Source organism: Protopterus annectens, chromosome 8.part0, assembly GCF_019279795.1.
Source record: "Protopterus annectens isolate FY-2018-M chromosome 8.part0, PAN1.0, whole genome shotgun sequence".
Classification (NCBI taxonomy): Eukaryota; Metazoa; Chordata; order Ceratodontiformes; family Protopteridae; genus Protopterus; species Protopterus annectens.
In genome coordinates this window covers 1,858,113,017-1,858,135,822 of record NC_056741.1, presented here as the reverse complement: position 1 = coordinate 1,858,135,822, position 22,806 = coordinate 1,858,113,017, and the positions used below count along the sequence as shown (strand labels likewise).

The 22,806-nt window shown below is 43.6% G+C and overlaps 1 protein-coding gene across 1 annotated transcript in view; it reads left to right on the top strand.

The window, feature by feature from the left end:
• The window catches only part of LOC122809680 (zinc finger protein 850-like), a 416,499-nt gene extending 393,976 nt beyond the window's left edge, over nt 1–22,523 (top strand). The window contains exon 4 of the mRNA XM_044081353.1: nt 21,335–22,523. Within this exon, the coding sequence (XP_043937288.1) occupies nt 21,335–22,503 (1,169 nt within the window). The 3' untranslated portion in view covers nt 22,504–22,523. The remainder of the gene's footprint in view (nt 1–21,334) is intronic.
• Nucleotides 22,524–22,806: the final 283 nt, after the last annotated feature.

The following is a 22,806-nucleotide window of genomic DNA, read 5'->3' as shown; positions in this document are numbered from 1 at the left end:
CCAGGCTTTTCTCGTGTCTTTGGATCTAAAGGGTGCTTACTTTCATATTCCTATTCACCTTCTTTCAGGAAGTTTTTACATTTTTTTTCTGTTTTGTCCTCTTATTTTCAGTTCTCTGCTTTGCCCTTTGGCCTGTCTATTGCCCAAGGGTATTCACAATATGCCTAGGTCCTATGATTGCCTTTTGAAGGCTTCACGTCATTAAGATTTTTCCTTATCTAGATGACCGTTGACCTTTTGCTTGGGTACCTTCTATCATTTGCCTTTGAAAGGATCTGGAGTTCACCTTATGTATCCTTCAAAGTTGGGGTTCACTTTCAACTTTGAAAAGTCTGTCCTGACTCCCTGTCAGGATCATATATGTCTGGATAGCAGGATCCAGACAGTGCCAGTGTTGACCTCTCTTCCATCTACAAAAGTTCTGTCTTTGACAGCTTTCTTTCAATCTCTTTTTCCTCTGCTTGCTATTCCAGCCAGAGTGCTTATTTGAGCCCTGTGATCCGTGGCCTCTTCTATTCCCATTCTCCCTCTTGCCAGACTGCACATGCAGAAGCTTCAGTGGTACCTCATGTCAGTTTGACTTCAGTATTGCCACCTTCTGGATTTCAGACTGCCTCTCCTTCCTTAAGGATTAGAGTGGTGGATTCAGCAACTTACCTTCAACCCAGGCCTGTCTTTTCAGCCTCCATTTCCTTCGAAAGCAGTGTTTACCAGTGCTTCAGACATGGAATGGGTAATTCCTGTGGTCACCTGAAAGTTCAAGGTCTTTGCTCCCCTTTCAGAAGTCAGACTGTATCAGTATCAAAGAGATGAGAGCCTTGATTCTAGCCCTTTACACTTTTCATCCCATAGTCTCTCCAGGTCCTGTGAAAGTTTTCACAGACAACACTAGTGGTACATCAACAAACGGGGGGGGGGGGGCAAAGGCTTGCCTTCTCTGCAGGCTGTCTCTTCAGGGATAGGATCTGGCTCTCAGTTCTCAGTTAACTCTTCAGACAATGTATGTTCCTTCAGAGCACAGTCTAGAGTATAAACTTTAAGCAGGTCCAGAACAAAGGCTCACAAGTGGATGCTTCACAGAGATGTTTCTAGACATAGTCCATTGGTGGAGTATTTCTCTGGTAGATTTTTTTGTCTCCCGTCTAAACCGGTAGCTCCCTCTTTACTGTTCCGAAGTGCCATGCCATCTAGTGTGGAAGATGGACACCCTTTCTTTTCCTTGGAAGGGGATGTTTCTCTATTCCTTTCATATGCTTCCCCTATCGCAAAAATCTTGCTGATGACTCCCATTTGGCCAAGAGAGTACTGGATGTTCTTCGTGTTTCACTGTTGCAGTCATTACATTTGGATAATCCTGCTGGCAGGTTGCCATCAGTTGGCCTGAATTCCAAAGTCTTGGGCCCTGCGTCTGCTGTCGTCTCCCCTTCCCAGGCAGCCAATGCCCGTTGGGGAAACTATTAAGCGTTGGTATGATTTTGCTTTAAACTACTTTGGACGCAGATTTAATTATCCAGAAATGTCATCGGAAAGCCATCCAACTACCGGTGTTCACAAAAAACACAAAGAAAAAGAAAGACAGCTGATGGCCAAAACCGACGACAAAGCTTCTCCCAAGCCAGTCGCTGGTTCGCCAGTTCTCAGTGAGGTGCTTTTGCAGCCCCTGACGACCGCTACTTTAGAGTCACAGGCCGCTACCGACTCCCACGTGGAGTCGGCCATGCAGCTGGAAACTCAAGTTATTGGAGCCTCGGACGCTAATCCTTCAGATGGGTCCGGAGCCTCTGAGCAGGCACCGGCTTCTGAGGGTGTATTCAGACTCAAACATCTATACATTAAACCGACTTCAAAGACTAAAGCACCTACAAAGGCAAAGAAACAAACTCAAGAGCCATGTAGACAGGCCTCTATGCCCAAAAAACAGATGCTCAAAATGGCCGAAGACTTGATTACCTTGATCAGGGGTTCCCATCCCCCTCCTGATAAGAAACCTAGGCAAGAGACTGACTATGAATCTTCAGATCAGGTTTCCATTTCTTCTGATTCCTCTTCTGATCAGGAATATTCTTTTCCCCCTATGAGTATTCTGATGCTGAAGAATCCATACCTTCAGCTTCTCCTCCTGAGGATTATTCTTTTGGGGGAACCTTGCATACCATGAGGGAGCATTTCCACTGGGAGAGCCAAGATTTTTCAGAGTCTAAAAAGAGGCTCAGGGATTCCCTGTTACTACCTCAGCACAAACCACTAGCTATCCCTCCTGTGTTAGACATTGTAGATGATGTGTTTTCGGAGTCTAGCCTTACCCCTGACTCCGTACCTCCAGCTCCGTTTAAGCCTGACAGATATTACAGGGGTCCTGGCTCACATAAATTCCTTTTTAAAAACCCTGCTGCAGACCCAGAAACTATTTCTCAGGGTCCCAAGGGAGTTAAGGCTTCAGCTGCAAAAAGCCCTACCCCTCCTGGCAGGGATTCTAGGGCACTGGATAGATGGGGAAAAAGGTTTACACACCTGCTATCTTGGCTATAAGGGCCTTAAACTGTTTCATATGGTCAAATATCAGTAACATGTCATGGCATTGCTCAAACAGAAAATGTTGTTAAACTCTGAATGTGCAGAAAACAAGGAAATGCAGGATATATTGCATGCAGCTGAACAAATTGTAAAGCATACTTTGCAATGTGGTTTTGATTCTTTAGAGGCCTCCTGCAGGGCCGCAGTTACAGGTTTGGTAATTAGAAGGCATGCTTGGTTAAAGGAACAAAATCTGCCTGATCATGTTAAAGTTAAATTATTAGATGCACCTTTACAGCATGATACTTTGTTTGGTGTTAAGGCAGAAGAGGTGTTAAAGAAAATGGAGGACAAGGCTAAATCTATGCAAACGGTAAAAGATTTCTTACAAGTACAGCCACGTAGGTTTAGTAGACACTGGCCAACAAAGAATTGGTCCTTTCCTGTGTCAGACAGACCCAGACGCCCTAGAGGCAGATCCCAGGTGCAAGGTTCATACAGGTCAATGCAATGGGGTGCTTCTACCACCAAAAGTGGAGAAGACAAATCACAACCTTACAGGAAACAGTCCCAATGACTTCCCCCTGCCTGCTCCAAGCACTTATTTCCTGGCAGCACCCTTAGGGTGAAAATTAGCACTTTTTTCTCAAAATTGGCACATTATAACCCAGGACAAGTGGGTTCTAAATATCGTGTCACAAGGCTACAAGTTCCATTTCCATACCCTGCCAAAGGCAAATGGCTGGCCAGATCAGATCTGCCAAAAAATTAATGGGAAGAGGCACAAAAACAAGTGTCATCCCTCATGGACATGAGGGCCATTCAGCAAGTGCAAGAGCAAGAGCGGGGACAAGGATTTTACTCAAGACTGTTCTTGGTACCCAGAAAGGACAAGGCCTGAAGGCAAATACTGGACCTGTCGATTCTAAATACTTTCCTGGATATTACAAAATTCAAAATGTTAACTTTGCAGCAGCTTCTGCCCATGCTGGGCGAGAATGCTTGGCTTGTAACTTTAGACCTAAAAGAGGCGTACCTGCATGTCCCAATCAGACAAATATGCAGAAGATACCTCAGATTCAAGGCTGGCTCTATGCATTACCAATTTTCTGGACTGCCCTTTGGCTTATCTACTGCGCCCAGGGTCTTTACAAAGTGCCTGGCACCAGTAATTGCATTCTGCAGACAAAGAGGAATACAAATATATCCTTACTTGGACGACTGCCTAATTCAAGCAGAGAACAAGGACATTCTTCTACAGCATCTGGCGTTTGTGAAAAGACTTCTAACATGCCTAGGGTACACAGTCCGCGAAAATAAATCAAAACTAGTACCTTCTCAAGAGATAATATTCCTGGGTGCAAGCTTAAATACAACTGTCCAGATGGCTTATCTCACGTCAGACAAAGGCAACTGACTACCTATTTCAAAATGTTAGCAACAAAGGCCCAGTTATCTGCAAGAAAAATTCTGCAGGCTTTGGGCTTCCTGCATCCTACTAATTCCATATGCAAGACTGCATATGAGGAAACTTCAATGGTACCTAAAAAGTGTTTGGATTCAACATTGCCACAGCCTGGAAACAATGATTACTCTCATTCCCTGCCTACAACAGGAGTTTCGATGGTGGGCAAAGGCTTGTCACCAAAACAAGGGACAGCCATTCACATTACCCCCAGCCAGGCAGACACTAACAACGGATGCGTCAGATTATGCCTGGGGGCCCACATGGCAGGAAGATGCATTCAGGGAACATGGACCTCAAACCAAATGCATCTACATATCAATCTAAAAGAGATGCTAGCTGTTCAAAATGCCCTGATAGCCTTCAAGGACCTACTTCATCCAGGACAACTACTGATAAAGACAGACAACACCATGGTCATGTGGTTTATAAACAAACATGGGGGCACACACTCTTACACCCTTTTCAGACTAGCCATGACTTTGTGGGACACAGCATTGACTTACCAAGTACATCTGCAGGCACAATTCCTGCCAGGAAGGAAAAATACTCTGGCAGACGAACTAAGCAGAAACCTCATGGATCCCCATGAGTGGCAGCTGGATCCACAAGTCTTCAGCGTGGTAACAAGGAAATGGGGATGCCCGGACATAGATTTATTTGCCTCCCCTCACAACTACCAACTAAAGACATTCTGCACAAGGATTTATCACAGACAAGCATGGAAAGTGGACGCCCTATCCTTCAGCTGGAAAAACCTATCAGTATATACCTTTCCACCTCTGCCTCTCCTCCCCAAGGTACTCCTAAAGATCAGACAGGAGAAGCCAAAGATGATACTGATTGCTCCAGATTGGCCCCGCCAGCACTGGTACCCATTATTAAGGAGCTTGTCTCAATGCCCAGCTTGGTCCCTACCTCAAGTACCGCATCTACTGTCCTAGCAAAACAATCAGATTCTGGACAGCCAGCTCAGGACTTTAAACCTGGCAGCATGGCGGATAATGTAGTCATACAAAACACACCTCTCAGCAAAGCTGTGATGGATGTCATTTTGGAAGCCAGAAGGCCTAGTACTAAAAAAATCTTATGCTGGAAAATGGAAGAGATTCTGTGCTTGGAACCAGGCACAAGAAACAGATACAGCTGTGCCAAATATTCCTCAGATTTTACAATACTTAACTGAGATGCTGGACAAAGATCTGTCTTTCTCATCTATTAAACTTCATGCCTCCTCCATATCGGCTCATTACAATGCAGAGCCACCAATCTTTCCTCATCCCTTATTAAAACAGTACCTCAGAGGAGCCAAAAATTTAAGGCCTCCAAGGAGATCACCAATGCCTGCATGGGACCTCAACTATGTCTTGGAAAAACTCACCCTGCCTCCTTTTGAGCCAGCTGCTACTGCTGATATAAAGTTTTTATCTTGGAAAACAGCTGTGCTCCTAGCAATAACTTCTGCAAGACGAGTTTCAGAGCTACAGGCACTCATGGCTGTGGAACCTTTTATCATTTTTTATCCGGACAGGGTCTCCCTGAGGACAAACCCAACATTTATGCATAGAGTGGTGTCCAGTGTGGCTCTTAACCAAACCATTCATCTGCTAACTTTTTATCCAAATACACAGAACAAGGGGGAGAGAATTCTACATTCTTTGGACGGACACAGACAGCTTAGATTCTACTTGGACAGAACCAAAGTTTTCAGAAAGACAGAGCAATTACTAGTGGTATATGCTGCAGGATCACAAGGAAAGGCCATCTCAAAGCAGACTATTTCAAAGTGGATAGGCCACTGCATTAATTTCTGCTACTTATACCATGGCAAGCCAGTGCCTAAGGGCATTAGGCCACATTCCACCAGAGCTGCAGCCACTTCAGCAGCCTTTCTCAGGGGAGTACCAACCAAGGACATTTTAGAGGCAGCTACTTGGAGTTCAGTGCACACCTTTACAAAGCACTATCATCTGCCACTCTAATCTAAATCCAGGGCAGGCTTTGCCACTGCAGTTCTGCAGGGTCTCATAGCCGCTCCTAATGCTGTTTAGCTCCAGCCTCCCAACCATAGCTTTGGGAATCTACCCAAATGTAATGACTGCAACAGTGAAACATGAAGAACATAGTACAGTTGTGTACACTTACCATAAATGTAGATGTTCGAGTGTATTCACTGTTGCAGTCCAGGTTACCCTCTCGCCATCCCCACTTTTATTCTGATGGAACCTATCTTTCCTTCTATGATTTATACAACCTATGTGGTGTATTTGCTTGTGGATGAAAGTAAAGTTTAGATTGCTGCATGTTATTTTGTATATAGATATAAATTTTGACTACCCTTTTATGGGGCACCTGACATCTGGGGCAAGAAAAACTAAAGAAAATGGCATCGGCTGCTTCTTTTATACCCCTGATGACCTGATGTCAGGGAAGGAGCGACGACAGCCGACGCAGGACCCAAGACTTTAGAATTCAGGCCGAGCGAGGGCAATCTGCCAGCAGGATTGCCCAAATGTAATGACTGCAACAGTGAATACACTCGAACATCTACATTTATGGTAAGTGTACACAACTGTACTTTCTCCCTCTTAATGCATCTGGCCAGGGGCAATCACCACGAGTTACCTCACCGGTTGGACCTCCTAACACAGGACATGGGGTTCACTCTTCCATTCTCACTTGTCCACACTTCAACTGCCACTGTGAGAGATAGGGTTTTGCTCCCTTTTAGGCACCTCTTTTCTGAGGATGTGCTCAGGGTTTTACAGGAGACAAGAAAATCTGCAACCAGAAAATTTTGTATGTCCAAATGGAAGATCTTTTCTGTCTGGTGCCATGTCCATGACCAGGACTCTTTTTTTCAGTGGGGATTCCTTTGGTTTTGTCCTATTTGTATGAGTTGTTCCAGTCTGACTTGGCCCTTTCTTCTGTAAAGGCTCATTTGCCAGTTATTTCTGCCTGTCTGCCTTTGAATCTTTCTTTGATGTCTTGTTTTGAGGTCATACTGTTTCTTAAGGTGTTCTACATTGTAGGCCCAAAAGGAAACCCATTCCTCCTCCTTGGGACCCTAATTGTGTTTTAGAAAACCTGACCCAGGCTCCTTTTGAGCCTGCAGGTCCAGCCTCTCTGCAGCATTGTACCTAGAAGACTGTCTTGTTTGCTTTTACTTCTCAGAGGTTTTCTGAGCTTTAGGCCCATATGGCTATTCCTCCTTTTTGGTTTTTCAAAGTTACAGGATGTCCCTTAATACTAATCCTTTTTATTTTTTTTTTTGTTTGTTTTTGCCAAAGGTGGTTAATGAGCTGGCTTTGACTCGGACAGTACAACTCCCTTCCCTTTTTCCCCTCTCTTCAGTGTGCTAGTGAGAGGGTTCTGCATACCTTGGATTTGCACAGACAGCTCTGGTATTATTTGGATAACACTAAAACCATTCATAAATCTGACCATTTTTTTTCTTCATTCTAAGACATGTAGTTTGGCTGTCTCTAAGCAAGCCATCTCCTCCTGGAAATCTAAGTCCATTTCCTTTTGTTGTTCTGTTAACGACAAATGTCTGTCTACTACCATCAGGGCTCACTCCACTAGGGCTGCTGTCTTTCTTGGTGCTATCTTCAAGGAGTTGGACACCAATTCCATCTGTGGAGCTGCTTACTTGGTCCTTAGTCCATACATTTACTAAGCATTCTAAATTAGATATGGTTTCTAGGGCCAGAGCAGGTTTTGCTAGAACCATTCTGCATAGGTTAGTTGAGGGCTGTTCCCAGCCTTCTCCCCCAGACCTTTTCTTGAGCTGTTGTACTCTCGCTATGTTAAAGAATACTGCAACAGTGATCATACCTCTCAACTGTACAGATTTTCACAGAATGTACAGATTTTTGCCTCATATTTTTGGTCTTTTCCTCATGAAAATTGTGTATTTTTCACAAATCAATATGATGATCTAAGGATTAATGTCACTAAATGTCATGCATTTGAATTTCAGACTTTACAGCCTTCAGAAAATGCATGCTAACACCAATCCAGTTATTCTAGCAACTTTCCAAGTTTATAAGAGCAATATTTAAAATGTGTCCCTGTTTTTGGCCCCCCTCATATCAGGCTTTGTCCAGATTTTTTCCACTAAGAGGTTGAGAGGTATGATGGTGATATAGAAGGACATAGCACAGTTACGTAAAATCTTAACATAACAGTCGCAGTATTCGCTCCCTTCCTCCATCCATTTTTTTTTTCTTTTGGGCCTTGTTCTGATTTCCCTCCTGGCCAAGGTTTTTTTTTTTTTTTTTTTTTTTTTTCCAATCTGCATTTTCTTCTTCAGGATCTGCATAGCCTCCTTTGTCTTATGGAGACTATTTTCTACTAGGGCAATTCAGTTCTGGGTAACTGTGTCTGTGCATCACCTTTATGCCGTGTATTCTGAACGGGGAGCATATGTGTGATGTACAGCACATGCAAGATATAAAGGCTTTGATATACTGGATGGACATTGGGCTGTCCTTGGCAGGAAATCCCTACGGTGAAGAATACAGCAGTGAAGAGAAGAACATCTACTGTTAAGGTAAGATTTTACACAACTGTACTTTCTATTCAGTTCAACTATTTAAATGCCAGGCAGTGATGGGTCTTGTTCACAGGTTCCTGGGTAGTTACTAGGCTAACAACTCCAAGGGACCTTTTAAGCCTGTTCATGCTTCTCTGAGGTGTGAGTCAAACCTTTTACCTTGTGTCTTTAGAGTAAACACCATAACCATATTCCACCTTTAGGAAAGTTTGTAACAGATTTTGCTACTGTATTGTAACCTTATTTCTGTTTATTTTTCTGAGTGGCAGGGAAGTGTTAGAAGTAGGAAGGTAGTGACAATACTTTTGTAGCAGTGTCAGTCAGTCTGGGAGGACTTGGCCTCATAGAGGCTTCAGAGAGAATTGTTTATACTGCTTGTTGTATGTGATAGTCAAATTACATACAGTCACCTATGGATATGTCTAGCAGCATGTCTTGTGAAGTCAGTTCAGTATTGGTTGCGTCACAAGTAGTTACACTAAAGAATTTATTTGAGTGGATAATTGCTGGAGTAAGTAAGATTAGCTTACTTTTTTTTGGGGGGGGGGGTTGGATTTAGGAGTATATGGGACTTGTTTAGCCAGAACTCATTGAAGGTTAAGGCTTCCTTGACAACTTTTTGCAATGTGTGTAGCTTATGAACACAGCAGATAAGGGTGAAATCATCCCCCACCCCCCAGTAAAGAAACCACCATAAAAAACTTCTCCAAAGCCAACTTCATGCTACTCAAGTCAGAAGTGACAAATTTCATGACACCCATGCAGACGGGAACTGAAAGTTCAACTGCTGAATCCTACACTAAGGCATTGTACGAGCACATCCACTCATGCATGAATCGTGCCATCCCAAATAGAACCAAAATGCTCTCATCCAAAAAAAGGAAGCCAATCTGGTGGTCCCCTGCCATAAACAAACTTTACAACAAAAGGAAGAAACTTTTGCAGAAAAGAGGAAAATCCCAGGATGCAAAAAACTCCCTTACTAGCCTCAGTAAGAAACTGAGATGCCTCATAAAATCCTCCAAAGCTAGTTATGAAAATAAAATTGCCAAAGATTCCAAAGACAACCACAAAGCATTCTATAACTATGTCAATAATCTAAATGGCAATGCTCAGATCTACTCTGAGCTAAAACAGAATGGCAATAAATATACTGATCCAAAGGATATTGCCAATATCCTGGCATATCGATTCAGTGCCAACTTCACCCCCCTCTCACCCCCTAAATGGCCCATCTCAATACCGGAAGATTGCCAAATTCCAGTAATAACAGCCACACAGGTACAAAACGCACTCTCTAAAGCCAAGAATACAGCATCCATGGGACCAGGTGACATCCCGGGCTGTGTACTACATGAACTACAATATGAACTGGCACCTCACCTAAGTGTCATGTTTAATCATAGCCTCAACTCAGGTTTCGTGCCCACTGAGTGGCAGAGCTACAGTTATCCCAATCCACAAGGGGGGATCCACCTTGGATCCCGGAAACTACCGTCCCATCAGTCTGACAAGCCTTATCTGCAAGGCCATGGAGCGTATTATCATGGAACTTATAAACAAAGACATTGGCAACCTTCAAACACTGGACCCCACCCAGTTTGGGTTTGTGAAGGGCCGATCTTGTCTCCTGAACCTGATTGACTTCTTTGAATCAGTCTCCAGAGCCATGGACAAGGGTAAGGTGGTCCACACAGCCTATCTAGACCTTGCCAAGGCCTTTGACACCATACCCACTCTGGAATCATAGATAAACTTACTAAGTTGGGTATTAATCCCTATGTCACCCAATGGGTTGCTAAATGGCTTACTGACAGAACCCACACTGTAAAAGTAGCCGACTCCAAATCCAGCTCCAGACAAGTGACAAGTGGAGTACCTCAGGGTTCAGTCCTGGGGCCGCTCTTGTTTGGCATCTACTTCTCTGAAGTACAGGTCAACACTAAGGGACTCTGGCTAACAAAGCGACTGCAAACTGGGAGCCATTATTGAATCCCGAAATGATGTGGATACTCTACAAAAGGGCCTTACAGAAACAGATGCTTGGTGCCAGAGCCATGGGCTCAAGCTCAATGCCAAGAAATGTATTGTTATCCCCTTTGGGAAAAAACATGTATCCATGAATTACCATATAGGTGGCAGTACACTAAACACAGAAAGTGTGATAAGAGACTTAGGGACACAGGTGGACAGTGGTCTCACCTTCGATAACCACATCGCCACAACAGTCAGGAAATACTTCTATGTGGCACACCTCATCATGAAGGGCTTTTCATCCAGAAAAAAGGAGGTCATTGTCCCACTGTACTCATCCCTCATTAGACCCATTATAGAATACAACATCCCATTTGGTATGTACCTCTCAAGACATCTGCAACAACTGGAAAGGCCTCAGAAATACCTCACTAAAAGAATCACAGGCCTAAAGCAGATGCCCTACCCTGACCGCCTTAAAAAACTCCAGCTATACTCTGTCGCATATCGTCTACTCAGAGGCAATCTCTGCTTAACATACAAGGCCATGTCAAACCCAGAGCTGTTGGACATGCTGCACTTAAAGAAATCCCAATCCCTCAGAGCTACACGCTCCAGGGATCTAAACCTTGTCATCACAATAAACAAAACATGCTGGAGGGATAGGTTCCTGACCCAGAGACTCCCCAGACTCTGGAATAGATTGCCCGTACATGTCAAGCAGAGTGCCTCTTTGGACCTCTTCAAGAGGAACCTTGACGATTGGATGGGAGAAAGGAAATTCACCCCAGGGATCACGTCAGTCGCCCTGCTAGACAGGGGTCCAGGAAAGTAAATAATGTGGGAAGAAATGGCCAGGAAATTGTTATGGCTAGGCTTGTATAGGCCCTAGGGCTGATAGCCTAGTACCAGCCTATGAACCAACCTATGAACCTATGCATATTACACTATCTTGGCATGTTTACTTTCTGTCTGGAGATTATTATTTATGAATATGTTAAACAGTGGTTCAAGGATGGCCCTTGAGGTGCACCCACAGATAGTGGAAGAAAGGACAAGAAGTTGTTTTCCCACAAACCTTTGTAGAAAAGATGATAAGTTTTCCCAGTTTACTGATTACAGTCTGTTTGAAAGATTGTTTTGGAATTGGGACAGCGTTTGTGAGTCTTAAGGATGCTAGTTTGTGTAGGGGTTTTGGTGGGATATAGTATCTAATGCCTTTGATGGGTCAAGGAATAGTGCTGACACTAAATTACTTGCATTTCTGTATGCGTTTACAATTTTAATCCATCTGAGAAAAACAGTAGTAGTACTGCGATGAGGCCAAAATCCATGTAGAGTTTGGTATAGGAGAGTATTATCAGGAACATGTTTAAGTAACTGTGATTTAATGCATTTCTTAGCCATTCTGGATAGGGGGGACAAAATTGCATCAGGAGCCTGGTACCAAGATCTCAAGTTTAATCTGTTGAGAACCTCCTCACAGATGAAACTTTAGGGTTCTTGCCATTCCCTTCAGTAATAAGGATGCTACCTTCTGTAATTGAAGTGCATTTGTTCTGAGGAAGTAAAAGAGAGTTCTGCTGATTTACCACCATAATATAGGGGTATGATCAAATAATTTTTCCACAGAGCTGGGGGGGGGGCATACATTCATTGATTGAATAGATAATATGAATAGGGATGGGGCAGGCTGAGGCTTCGGCTGCATTTTTGATATGTTCCGCTGTTAAGCTATCAGGACCTAGTGTTGCCTTCAGTTTGAGCAGGTGTTTTTGATGGTGAAAGTGTGAATGATCTGAAAGGAAAGGATGTTAAAATGATACCTAGTTGAGGAAAACTTTGCAGAGTAGTACAGGTTGAGTTGGTAATTAGGGAGGCTACTGTTTGTCTGAAGTGGGCATTGAGTTGGCTGACAACGTTATCAGTTTGGATGTGGATGGATTTGATTTAGTTATTTGACCAGGGTTTTATAGTTGATTTATGTATGACCAAGAGGTTTTGGGATCATTTTGATTAGTGGTCTGGAGATTTCTCTATTTTTTTTTTTTTTTTATCAAATTTAAGTGGGCAGTTTCTTAGATGCCTAAAGCTTTGCTGGTTTGCTTGAGTTTTATCCCACATTCATATTTTCTAGGCTTTCTCTGTCTGTCACATGAGATGTTTTGTATTGCCGGGTAAGCAGGGGACAGGGTTGGCTTTAACTCTTTTTAATTCTGAGAACCATCTCTTTTAAATGCCTACTGTGTTGAATTCTGAGACTGCTTCATCTAGTGGAAGTGTTTTTAGTGTACTCCAATTGCACAGTTTTATGTTGGTGATAAAATTGCATTTGTGAAAGGATGCCAGGTTACAGGCTAGTTAGTAGTGATGGTTGCATGTTATGTTGTCCATCTAGCCTTCCTTCTTTCTGGTTGGGTTAACTCAGCCACTTCTAAAGCTCGAAGAGTCCTTACTGGCTCGAGGCTAGCCCCTTATCCCAGCATGCTTAGCAGTAGCTACCCAGATCTAATTTGCTGCTTACAGCATCGAGATTGTCTTCTGCTGGCTCATGCTAAGTAGTGATTTTTTTTCTGTAAAAATTCTAATTGTTTAAGGCTAAATTTCTTCGGAGTTTAGTGATTAGTCCTCCTTTATCACCCCTATATTCGTTGCTGTTGTTTTGCTGTTGTTAGGCTGTCATTTTCTCTTAGGCCTTTACCTGTGTGGTGGTGGTGTTGTCGGCGGCCCATTTTTTCTTGAGGGTTATTTCCTTCTTGTCCTGTTATCCCTCTTTCCTACCTAGGGAGAAGCTGTTTTAGTTAGAGGCCTTCTCCCTTTGGGAGCAGTAGCCGTTTAACTTCAAGGCTAAAACCCCTCGTCGTCTGTCCTCTTCTAAAAAAAAAAAAATTTCCAAGTTGTCTTTTGTGGTGTTTATATCCAAAGAATTACCTAAACAGTCTGGGTTCAAGAAATGTGATTCGTGCTGCCAGAAAATGTCCCTTACGGATGGGCACACGAGTTGTCTGTATTGTTTAGGGGCGGTCCACCTGCAGGACTTGTGCTTTGTTTGCCATGCCTTTAGTGCACTGGTTTTGCAGGAGAGGCACAACAAACTTATTTTGAGAGGGTTATTAAAACCCGAGGTTGAAGGAGCATCGGATACTCAGCCTTTAAAAAAATTAGATGATAAACTGGCATCTTTGTCAGCTCCACCTTCGGGGCCAACAACAATGCAAATCAAAATCTTCAGAACCTTCGGAGCGGATTGTTGGCTCCGAGGAGTCTTTTTCTCCTGTGGCTCCATCAGTGTCTTCTGAGCCATCCCGGACCCAAAAGAGATTGATATCTCCTTCTCTGGACCCAGTGAGATCTGTGCCTCAGTCTCCACTTTTGCAGTGAGTGGCAGGTAGTCACCGGTCCTCTGCCCACTCCTCTCATTCATCCAGGAGTTTATCGGATGATGATGTGGAGAGAGTGGTGAAGAGGCTGCTCAAGACACTGGTATTTGCTCAATTGTTGTTGGGCCCAGCCCAGAAGGAAGTGGTGCCATTGATGGAACCAGTCCCTGTCTCTGTTCCTCCTCCGACTGCGTCCAGTTCGGAGCCGGAGTGCATGGAAGTAGTAGTGGTGGTGGAACCGTCGGCTCCGTCAACCCTTGCCTTTCAGTTCCGACATCCACTCCAACCTCCATGATAGTCTGCTCTGTAGAGGGGTCTGGGCGCCGTGATTCTCTCGTCAGCTCCGAGGGGGGAAGTAGCATTAGACCCTTGTCCGACCCCGCTCTCCTCCTAAGAGCCTCTGCGCAGGTGGGTTCGGCTCCCACATCTGCCTTGGAGTCGTCGCCTTCGGTGCGGAAGAGGACTCTAGGCTCCTCAGAGCCAGAACCTCCCTCTGTTCCTGACAGTGGTGCCTTTGAGGTGATGAAGAGTGTGCTGTCTACCGAGACTTCTCCACCCTCGGCTCCATTGACTCCGTCCACATCGATACCGGTGTCTGCCTCAGATTCTCCTCTCCGTCCAAGGTGTAGGGAATCAATGCCCCACAGGGCGACCCCTCTTCTTCCAAGACCTCTCCTGAACATGCCTCAGAGGAGGTTCCCAGAAAGAAAAGATGTAAGAGGAAGCATGTGGACTCCCCTGAGTTAGTCACTTCTGACATGGACTTGGATAACTCAGAAGGATCCCCACAGTCCCCCTCTAAGGATGTCTCATTCTCAGACATCCTGGAGATCCTCAGGCAGAGGGGAAACTGGAAGTCTCTTGCCCCTTCTGAGCTCGAGTCCGTGTACCTGGACACATTTGATTCCCGACCCTCCACCTCCTGGGTGTCTCTGCTTTTCGACCCACTTTTGTCTGTAGTGAGTCGAAAGGCGTTTAGTGCTCCAGAGACCATGGAGCCTGTTGCAAGAAGTCCTAACAAATTCATTACTGCACCAGAGAATAAGACATTTTTCTCTAAAGGCGTGACAGTTGATGCTGTGGTGGTGGCAGCAGCTACCAAGAAGGAACTTGCGGAGACTTCCTCTTCTAGCCATCCACCAAACAAGGAGACTAGAGTCATGGATAGATATGGGAAGTGTGTTTTCTCTTCAGTGGCCTTTACTCTTTGGTCGCCGAACTGTTTGACACATTTCACAAGACTTCAGAAGGATCTCCTTAAAGAGCTGGGGAGATACCCTCCAGGATCCTTCAGCTGAGAGAGTGGCTTCCAAGTCGGCTAACCAGCTAGTGACCCTAACCTCCATTGTTAACTCTTCCATGCGCCTGATTTTTTAAGCAGCAGATGAAGCGAGTAGGGCTGCAGGCATAGGAGTGTATCCTCGCAGACACTCCTGGTTGCACCTTTGTCAATTTGCGGAGCCCTTCAAGTCCTTCTTTATGAACGCCCCCTTTGACGGCTCAGCCTTGTTCTGGCCGCAAGTTCGAGAGACTCCTACCAGGAGTGAACGAGATGGCAAAACTCTCTCTTCCATAGGAGTCCGTTTTTCCACTCCATCCCGGCTCTATCCCAAAGGCCAAAAGAGTGGCAAAATATGGTTCCGTAAATCCAAGGAAGCTTCGCCGGACACTCATAGAGATAATTCCCCCAGGGGCAGAGGGGGGAAATAATAACGCGAGACGCCGACCTCGTGGCAGGGGGGTCCACAACAGGGTGACAGGGATACGTTCTCTGCCAGGCCCTTTCAGAATCTCTGTAGGATTGCCCGGTTGTCCACCTCTGGAGGCAGTCGGGGGCAGAATATCACTGTACCCAATAACCTGGCAAGATATAACAGAATACGCATGGATACCGTGCATAATATCCAGGAGTTACAAAATTCCCTTCTCCCAAACACCCCCAAGAAGTCAAAAACTATCAATCCCAGATGTTCCACCCAATCTTTGGGATCAAGCAGCCTTAGAAGTGAAAACTTTACTGCAAAAAAGAGCCATTCAGGAAGTCCCCACAGACCAGATCGAATCCGGAACTTACTCAAGGTTCTTCTTAGTTCCAAAAAAGACAGGGGACTGGAGACCTATCCTGGATCTCAGCAAGTTAAACAGGGCAGTAAAATAGACCAAGTTCCGGATGGTGACACTGCAGTCCATTCTACCCTTTTTGGGTCAGGACCATTGGATGTGCTCTATTGATCTCCAGGATCCATACTACCATATAAAAATGGACAAGCAGTCGAGGAGAAATTTTACGCTTCTGGCTGGGAGCCAGTCATTACCAGTTCAGACCTCTGCCCTTTGGTCTCACCACAGCCCCCAGGGTGTTCACCAAATTCATGGCAGTAGTGACAGCTCACCTGAGACGTTTGGGATTCCAGGTGTTTCCTTATCTAGATGACTGGCTCCTCACTGCCACCAGTGAGTATCATCTCTTTTGGGCCAGGAACCACATGATTCACACTTGTGCATGTCTAGGATTCACAATAAATTACGAAAAATCTGTCTTGTTGCCCTCTCAGTGTATTACTCTTATATGTGCTCAACTAAATGCAAGAGACATGATAACCAAGCTCCCACAAGAAAGAGTGTTTGCCATTCGGCATCATGTCTCTCTCCTTTTGTCAAAGTCAAAGGTTCAGGCACGGTTAGTCCTAAAGGTCTTGGGTTTGATGGTGGCTGCCATTACTCTAGTCCCGTTAACTCATTACCATATGAGGATTTTGCAATGGCTCCTCTTCACTCAGTGGTCGTGTCATGATCTACCAATGTCACACTTTACCTTAATCATGGATGCTTGCAAGAAATATCTACAGTGGTGGCTGCACTCTGCCCTGGTCACATCTAGACCTTTGTAGCTCCTCATCCGGTAGCCACAGTAACCACGGATGCTTCCCAGATGGGGGGGGGGGCATTATCTGGGGCAGACAGTCCAAGGAACTTGGCAACCACACGAGTACCATTTGCACATCAATGTCCTGGAGATGAGAACGGTGTTATTAGCATTACAAGCACTTCACAACTCTCTTCCTTTGGGCTATATAGCAATTCAGATGGACAACATGTCCGTAGTGTGGTACATCAACAAACAGGGCGGAACCAAATCTTACCCCTTGTGTTGGAAGGTCCTTCGAGTATGGCAATGGGTGATTTCCTCTCAGCATTTTTTGTTTGCAGCGCACATTCCTGGGAAGTCCAACGTGATAATGGACAAGCTCAGCAGGGCAGTCCTCATGCCCCACGAGTAGTCTCTGAAACAAGATGTGGCAGATATGATCTTCTGCAGAAGGTGGCCAGCCATGCTGCGATCTTTTTGCTTCACACCTAAACAACAAATGCAGCAGCTAAATTGCCCTAGTTCCCCCATTGTGACACTCACCCAGAGAAGCACTTATCCACGATTGGCCCCCCAGGATTCTTTATGCCTTTCCTTCCTTTCCTCTAATTCCAAAAGTTCTTCAGAAAGCAAAGTTGCTGAGTTGCAAGCTGATCCTCATTGCCCCTTACTGGCCTCCTTCCCGTTCCTTTGGCATTACCTGCAAGAGGAGCCTTGGATTCTGGACCCGGTTCAAGATCTCCTGACACATCAGTCGGGTTCTCTTCATCCCTCCATTCAAACTGTCAAGCTGACAGCTTGGTTTTGCCACTTCCAGTCCTAGCCAGGCTTCCGGATATCTCACCTATGGTTCAACATATTTTAGTCTCTTCTCACAAACCAACTACTAGAAAACTTTACGCTAGTAGATGGAAGAGGTTCTCATTCTGGGCCAAACAAAATAACATTGATCCCTTTACAGCACCAATTTCAAAACTTTTGGACTTCCTGGCCGAAACCTTTGAGAAAGGAGTAGCAACTTCTATGATTCGAGTTCAACTGGCTGCTATTTCCAATTTTCATGTGGGTCTTCTGGGTTCTAACATCATGTCCCACAAGCTAAGTAGGGCCTTTTTGAAAAGTGCTACCCTATTAAGGCCTCCCATCCGAGAACCTCTCGAGCCTTGGGATTTAAATTTAGTACTAGTGGCTCTAATCCTCCCTCCCTTTGAACCAGACGCTTCCTGTCCTCTTAAATTTCTGTCATGGAAGACCCTTTTCTTGATTGCAATTACATCAGCTAGACGGATCTCTGCGTTTCAGGCACTTTCTATCCGCCCTCCTTATATGATTGATTACAAGGATAAAGTATCTCTGAGAACAAATCCTTCCTTTTTACCAAAAGTCTGTTCAGAGTATAATTTGAATCAGTCCATTGAACTCCCTGTATTCTTTCCAAATTATGGCAACAAGGCAGAGTCTAAAGTACACCAATTGGATGTCCACAGGCAGTTAACGATTTTATCTTCAAAGAACCAAGGACATCAGAAGATCAGATCAGCTGTTTGTATCTTTCTCACAGAGTAAGCAAGACTCACCAGTTTCCAAAGTGACTGTCAAAATGGCTGTCCGATAACTATTACTTATGCTTATGAGTCTCAGAGTGCGTCTGTCCCGGGAAAGGTAAGGGGACACTCTACTAGGTCCTTGGCTACCTACATAGCTTTTCAAGCCAGGCTTCCATTAGATACTCTCTGTGCCGCAGCAACATGGGCTACTCCCCATACCTTCATTAATTATTACAAAGTGGACATAGCCTCTCGGAACAGGGCATCTTTTAGTTCCACGGTTCTGAAGTCTCTTTTTCAGTGAGCCACCCAGGATTTAGGTGCTGGGGATGCTGTCCCAACCAGAAAGAAGGAAGGCAAAATGGACAACATAACATAAAGAAGTTATGTTCTTACCATAACGTTCCATGTTTGTTGTCCTTTATCTTGTCTTCGTTCTTGCTTCCCTCCCTCCTTCCCCCATCCTGGATGATTGAGAGGAATTTCCTTTTTTGACTGATTTTGCTGAGTTTCCTTTGCTTTTCAGCTGTTGGTATAGTCCTTGTCACCATAGTTCTTTTTTGTCGGTGCAAGGAAGCAGTATTGTTTAGTTACCTCCTTTATTTGGTAATTTATAGTTCTATCTAGTGGTTAGTTCTCACAAATGAGATCTGGGTAGCTACCGCTAAGCATGCTAGGATAAGAGGCTATCCTTGAGCCAGTAAGGACTCTTTGAGCTTTAGAAATGGCCGAGTCGGAGCAGAGATTGGCACCAAACCCAACCAGAAAGAAGGAAGGCCAGATAAAGGACAACAAACATGGAATGTTATGGTAAGAACATAACTTCTTTTTTCATGTACTGTTTTGGTCTTTCTGTGGCAAAGGTGGAGAGGTGAACACTGGTAGGGAGATGAGAGAAAACGTATTTGGGGAAGAGACAAAAATTCAATCAGTAGATGATTTATTGACACTTCTTTTGCTATAGGTAGTGGATGAGGTAATCTGTTGACTGAGACTAGATAGGTTTAAAACATTATTGGGAGTGTCATTGTTTGAGTGTTGAAGTTTCTCAATATTTTTTGTTCTGTGGTGGAAGAGACCCAGCAGAAAAAACTCTTCCAACAGTATTAATATTTTACCCAGAGGGGTATGTATATTCCTATTATGCATATAGTCATATGATCATGTTTGAGGGATGACATGAACAATTGTGCATTACTGAATTGGCGGGGTGGATTACAGGGGAAGAAAGAAAGCTGCAAAGTACTTAGTTGTAGGATCTCATCTTATTTCTTATTTAGCTATGTCTCATTGGACACCACAGTGTAATATATTACCCATGTATGGACTTCTGATAGTTTATTGCAAATACATCTAAGATTTATATTTTTTGTCAGAGTGAGTAATTACATTGTTTGTAGGAAACAACATATTCCTCACAAAGATTTTAGTAATCATCTTGTCTCTTCCCAGGACATGATGCAGACTGCTGTGTGCATGCTGCCTGTTTCACCAAGGGGACATGCAAGAGATGGAGTTAGTCTTTGCAACTAAGAAAGGGGTGCATGCTTGTCTGTGTTGCCATACTATTAGCCAATGCTTTGGGAGCCTTCCATCAAAAAAAAAAAAAAAAATTAATTAAAAAAAAGGACTTTGGTAAGAGACATGGAGAGAAGTTTTTCAAGAACTCTGTGTACAGTGAAACACTTGAGCATGCACCCTATGTCAGTCTGTCTCAGTCAAGGTCTCTGGCATGCCCTTTCTGCAATATGCCATACTGTTGATGTCTTGCAGGTCATCCTGGATGACCGCTCCATTCCACCTCCTGAGACCAAAGGCCCTTCAGTTTCTTTCAGAGGTTTGTATCCTTATTACCGGAGGGAAAGGTGGGACCTAATGTTTTGACCAGGAGGAGGAAGTTCCTGAACACCACATTGATGTCTTTGTTCCCTGCATTTGAGCCAAAGCCTCCAAGCAGTTATTTTTCAAACCACTTGGCATAAAGTACTGTGGATCAAACTGATGTCTGACAGCTTGCCTCAGCCTAGTTCAGGCAGTGCCTTGGACCTCTCCACTCCTAAAGGACTTCCACTTTCATATCCTCATTACCAGAAACCACAGAAAGTTTCTCATATTTGCGTGAGTGGGAAACTCGTTAATTTTTATCCTTTCCCTTTAGTTTGCTTCCTGCACCCATACTCTTTAGTGAATGCTTAGCTTCAGTAATTGTCTGTTGCAGAACAAAGTTCACTCTGATTTTAACTATATCTGTATGATTGCTTCATCCTAGCAGAGTCCTTGGGGGGGGGGGGCTTTTTGGGGCCCTGTCTGGACAGTAGCCTCAGCATAGCCTTCCTCCAAGATGAAAAAGTGAGCTATCTGACACTTTGCAGCAAAATGTTTTTGAAGAAGTTTCAGCTGAGGAGGGCCTCAGATTGCTGGGTTACATGGGATGGTGTCACATGCCTGTAGCTACAGTGATGTTTGAGGGACAAATGGTATCACCATTTCCATTCATGACATAACTAAGGAACTCTGTGTTAATAGAGTAAATACATTCTGCATAACTATTGAATCATCTTTTCCCTCACTGCTGTATATCTGTATCTCCTTTTCTTCACTCCATTGCTGCTTAATTGCACAGACATTTTAAATCCTTTTGAGACACAGTGCCTACTACAGGGAAATAAACCCATTATATAACCTTGAGCAAGTTACAGTAACCTCACATTTTCATGATGTTGGAGTTAGTGTAGAGTTTGTCTACAAGGCCTCCAGGAAAAAAATGTAATACTAACTGATCTGTTTGGTTTATCATCAATGTACAGTGGAGATATAGCAAGAGGTCATTTGAGTAGGAGTTTTAATAGAGTAGCCTGTATCTGTGCTGTATTTCAGAAGTGTGTTTCAACCAATTTCATGCTTGATGATAAGGAAATAACTAGAGCATAACAAGTTCCTCATTCTGTGAATAATGCACAGAAGTGATGAAAGGTATCTTTGCATACTTTAATAAACCTTTTTTTATTCTTTTTTTCTCACCTCTAGTGCATGAACAGTCTGAATGCAAATCGGAACTCCAAACAAATCTTTCTGTTTCTGAACAGATTGACAAAGAAGCAAGTCCTTTTCAGTGCATTGCTTGTGGGGAGACTTTAGAAGATGAAGTCTCTTTGATTAATCACTGGGAGTACCACATACTAACAAATAATTTTAAATGCCGTGTCAATGGAGGCAGTTTACTGATGAATAACAATGCAGAAGATGGAGGCCTTGAGTGTGAAATTTCACAGATCTATATTGAGCCATATCCTGAAAAATATGAATGCAGTGAATGTGGAAGATGTTTTAAACAAAGACACAGTTTCACGAACCATATGCGGAGTCACCAGAGAGACAGGCATTTTAATTGTAATATATGTGGCAAAAGGTTTACAAGTAATAAAGTGCTAATTGACCACATTTGGCTACACAAGAAAGACAAACCTTTTAAATGTAGTTACTGCGAAAGTAGTTTTAGACGACAGTCTGAGGTTGCACGACATGAACGCATTCATACAGGAGATAAACCCTTCAAATGTTTATATTGTGGTATGTTTTTTACATGGTCATCTGCATTAAAACGGCATGAAGAACGACGTCATAAAGGAAAAATCCCTTCTATTATTGAAAAGGTTGAAACTTCGGCTCATCTCCTCAAAAGTGAAACACCTTTTAAATGTGTGGAATGTGGAAAGTGTTTTGCTCGCAAGTCAAGTCTTATAACTCATAGTTACCTTCATATGAGTGATAGGACTTTAGAATGTGCAGTGTGTGAGAGAAAATTTCTGTTCCATTCTGAACTTTCTGTACATAAATGTTACGATAAAGAACAACTACCTTACACTTGTAGTCACTGTGCAGTGCAGTTTGTACACCAGGTACACCTAGCAAGACATAGTAAACATGCTCACTCCGATGAAAAACCTTTTAAGTGCACTACATGTGTGAAAAGCTTTCCAACACACAAAGACATCATACGCCATCAGCGTATTCATACAGGAGAAAAACCATATAGGTGTAATTTTTGTGGTATGGATTTTACACAGCGGAATAATCTGAAACGTCATCAGTGGATACACACAGGTTTGAAACCTTTTAAATGTCTTGATTGTGGGAAGAGTTATTGTCAGCAGGATAATCTTAAACGTCATCAGCGAAGTCATGATAGAAAATAAAAAAAAAAAAAAACATTAATTCCACGTATAAAAAAGAAATAAATGCATTTTGGAGACACATTTATGAACTTGAACAAAAAAATGAAGAAATGCAAACAAACTCAGTACGGAATATTTTTGAAGACTAAAATTAAAAGTCATTGAGAGAGAAATCGGTAAGCGAAGGCAAAGTAGCATTGCTGGAACTGAATTCATCCTCAAGTCTTGGTGAGTACCTTCACAAGGTGGACACTGTTTTTACAAAATCTCACCAAGATGACACTGATATATAGACTGTATTTTATATAGCATATATCATATATC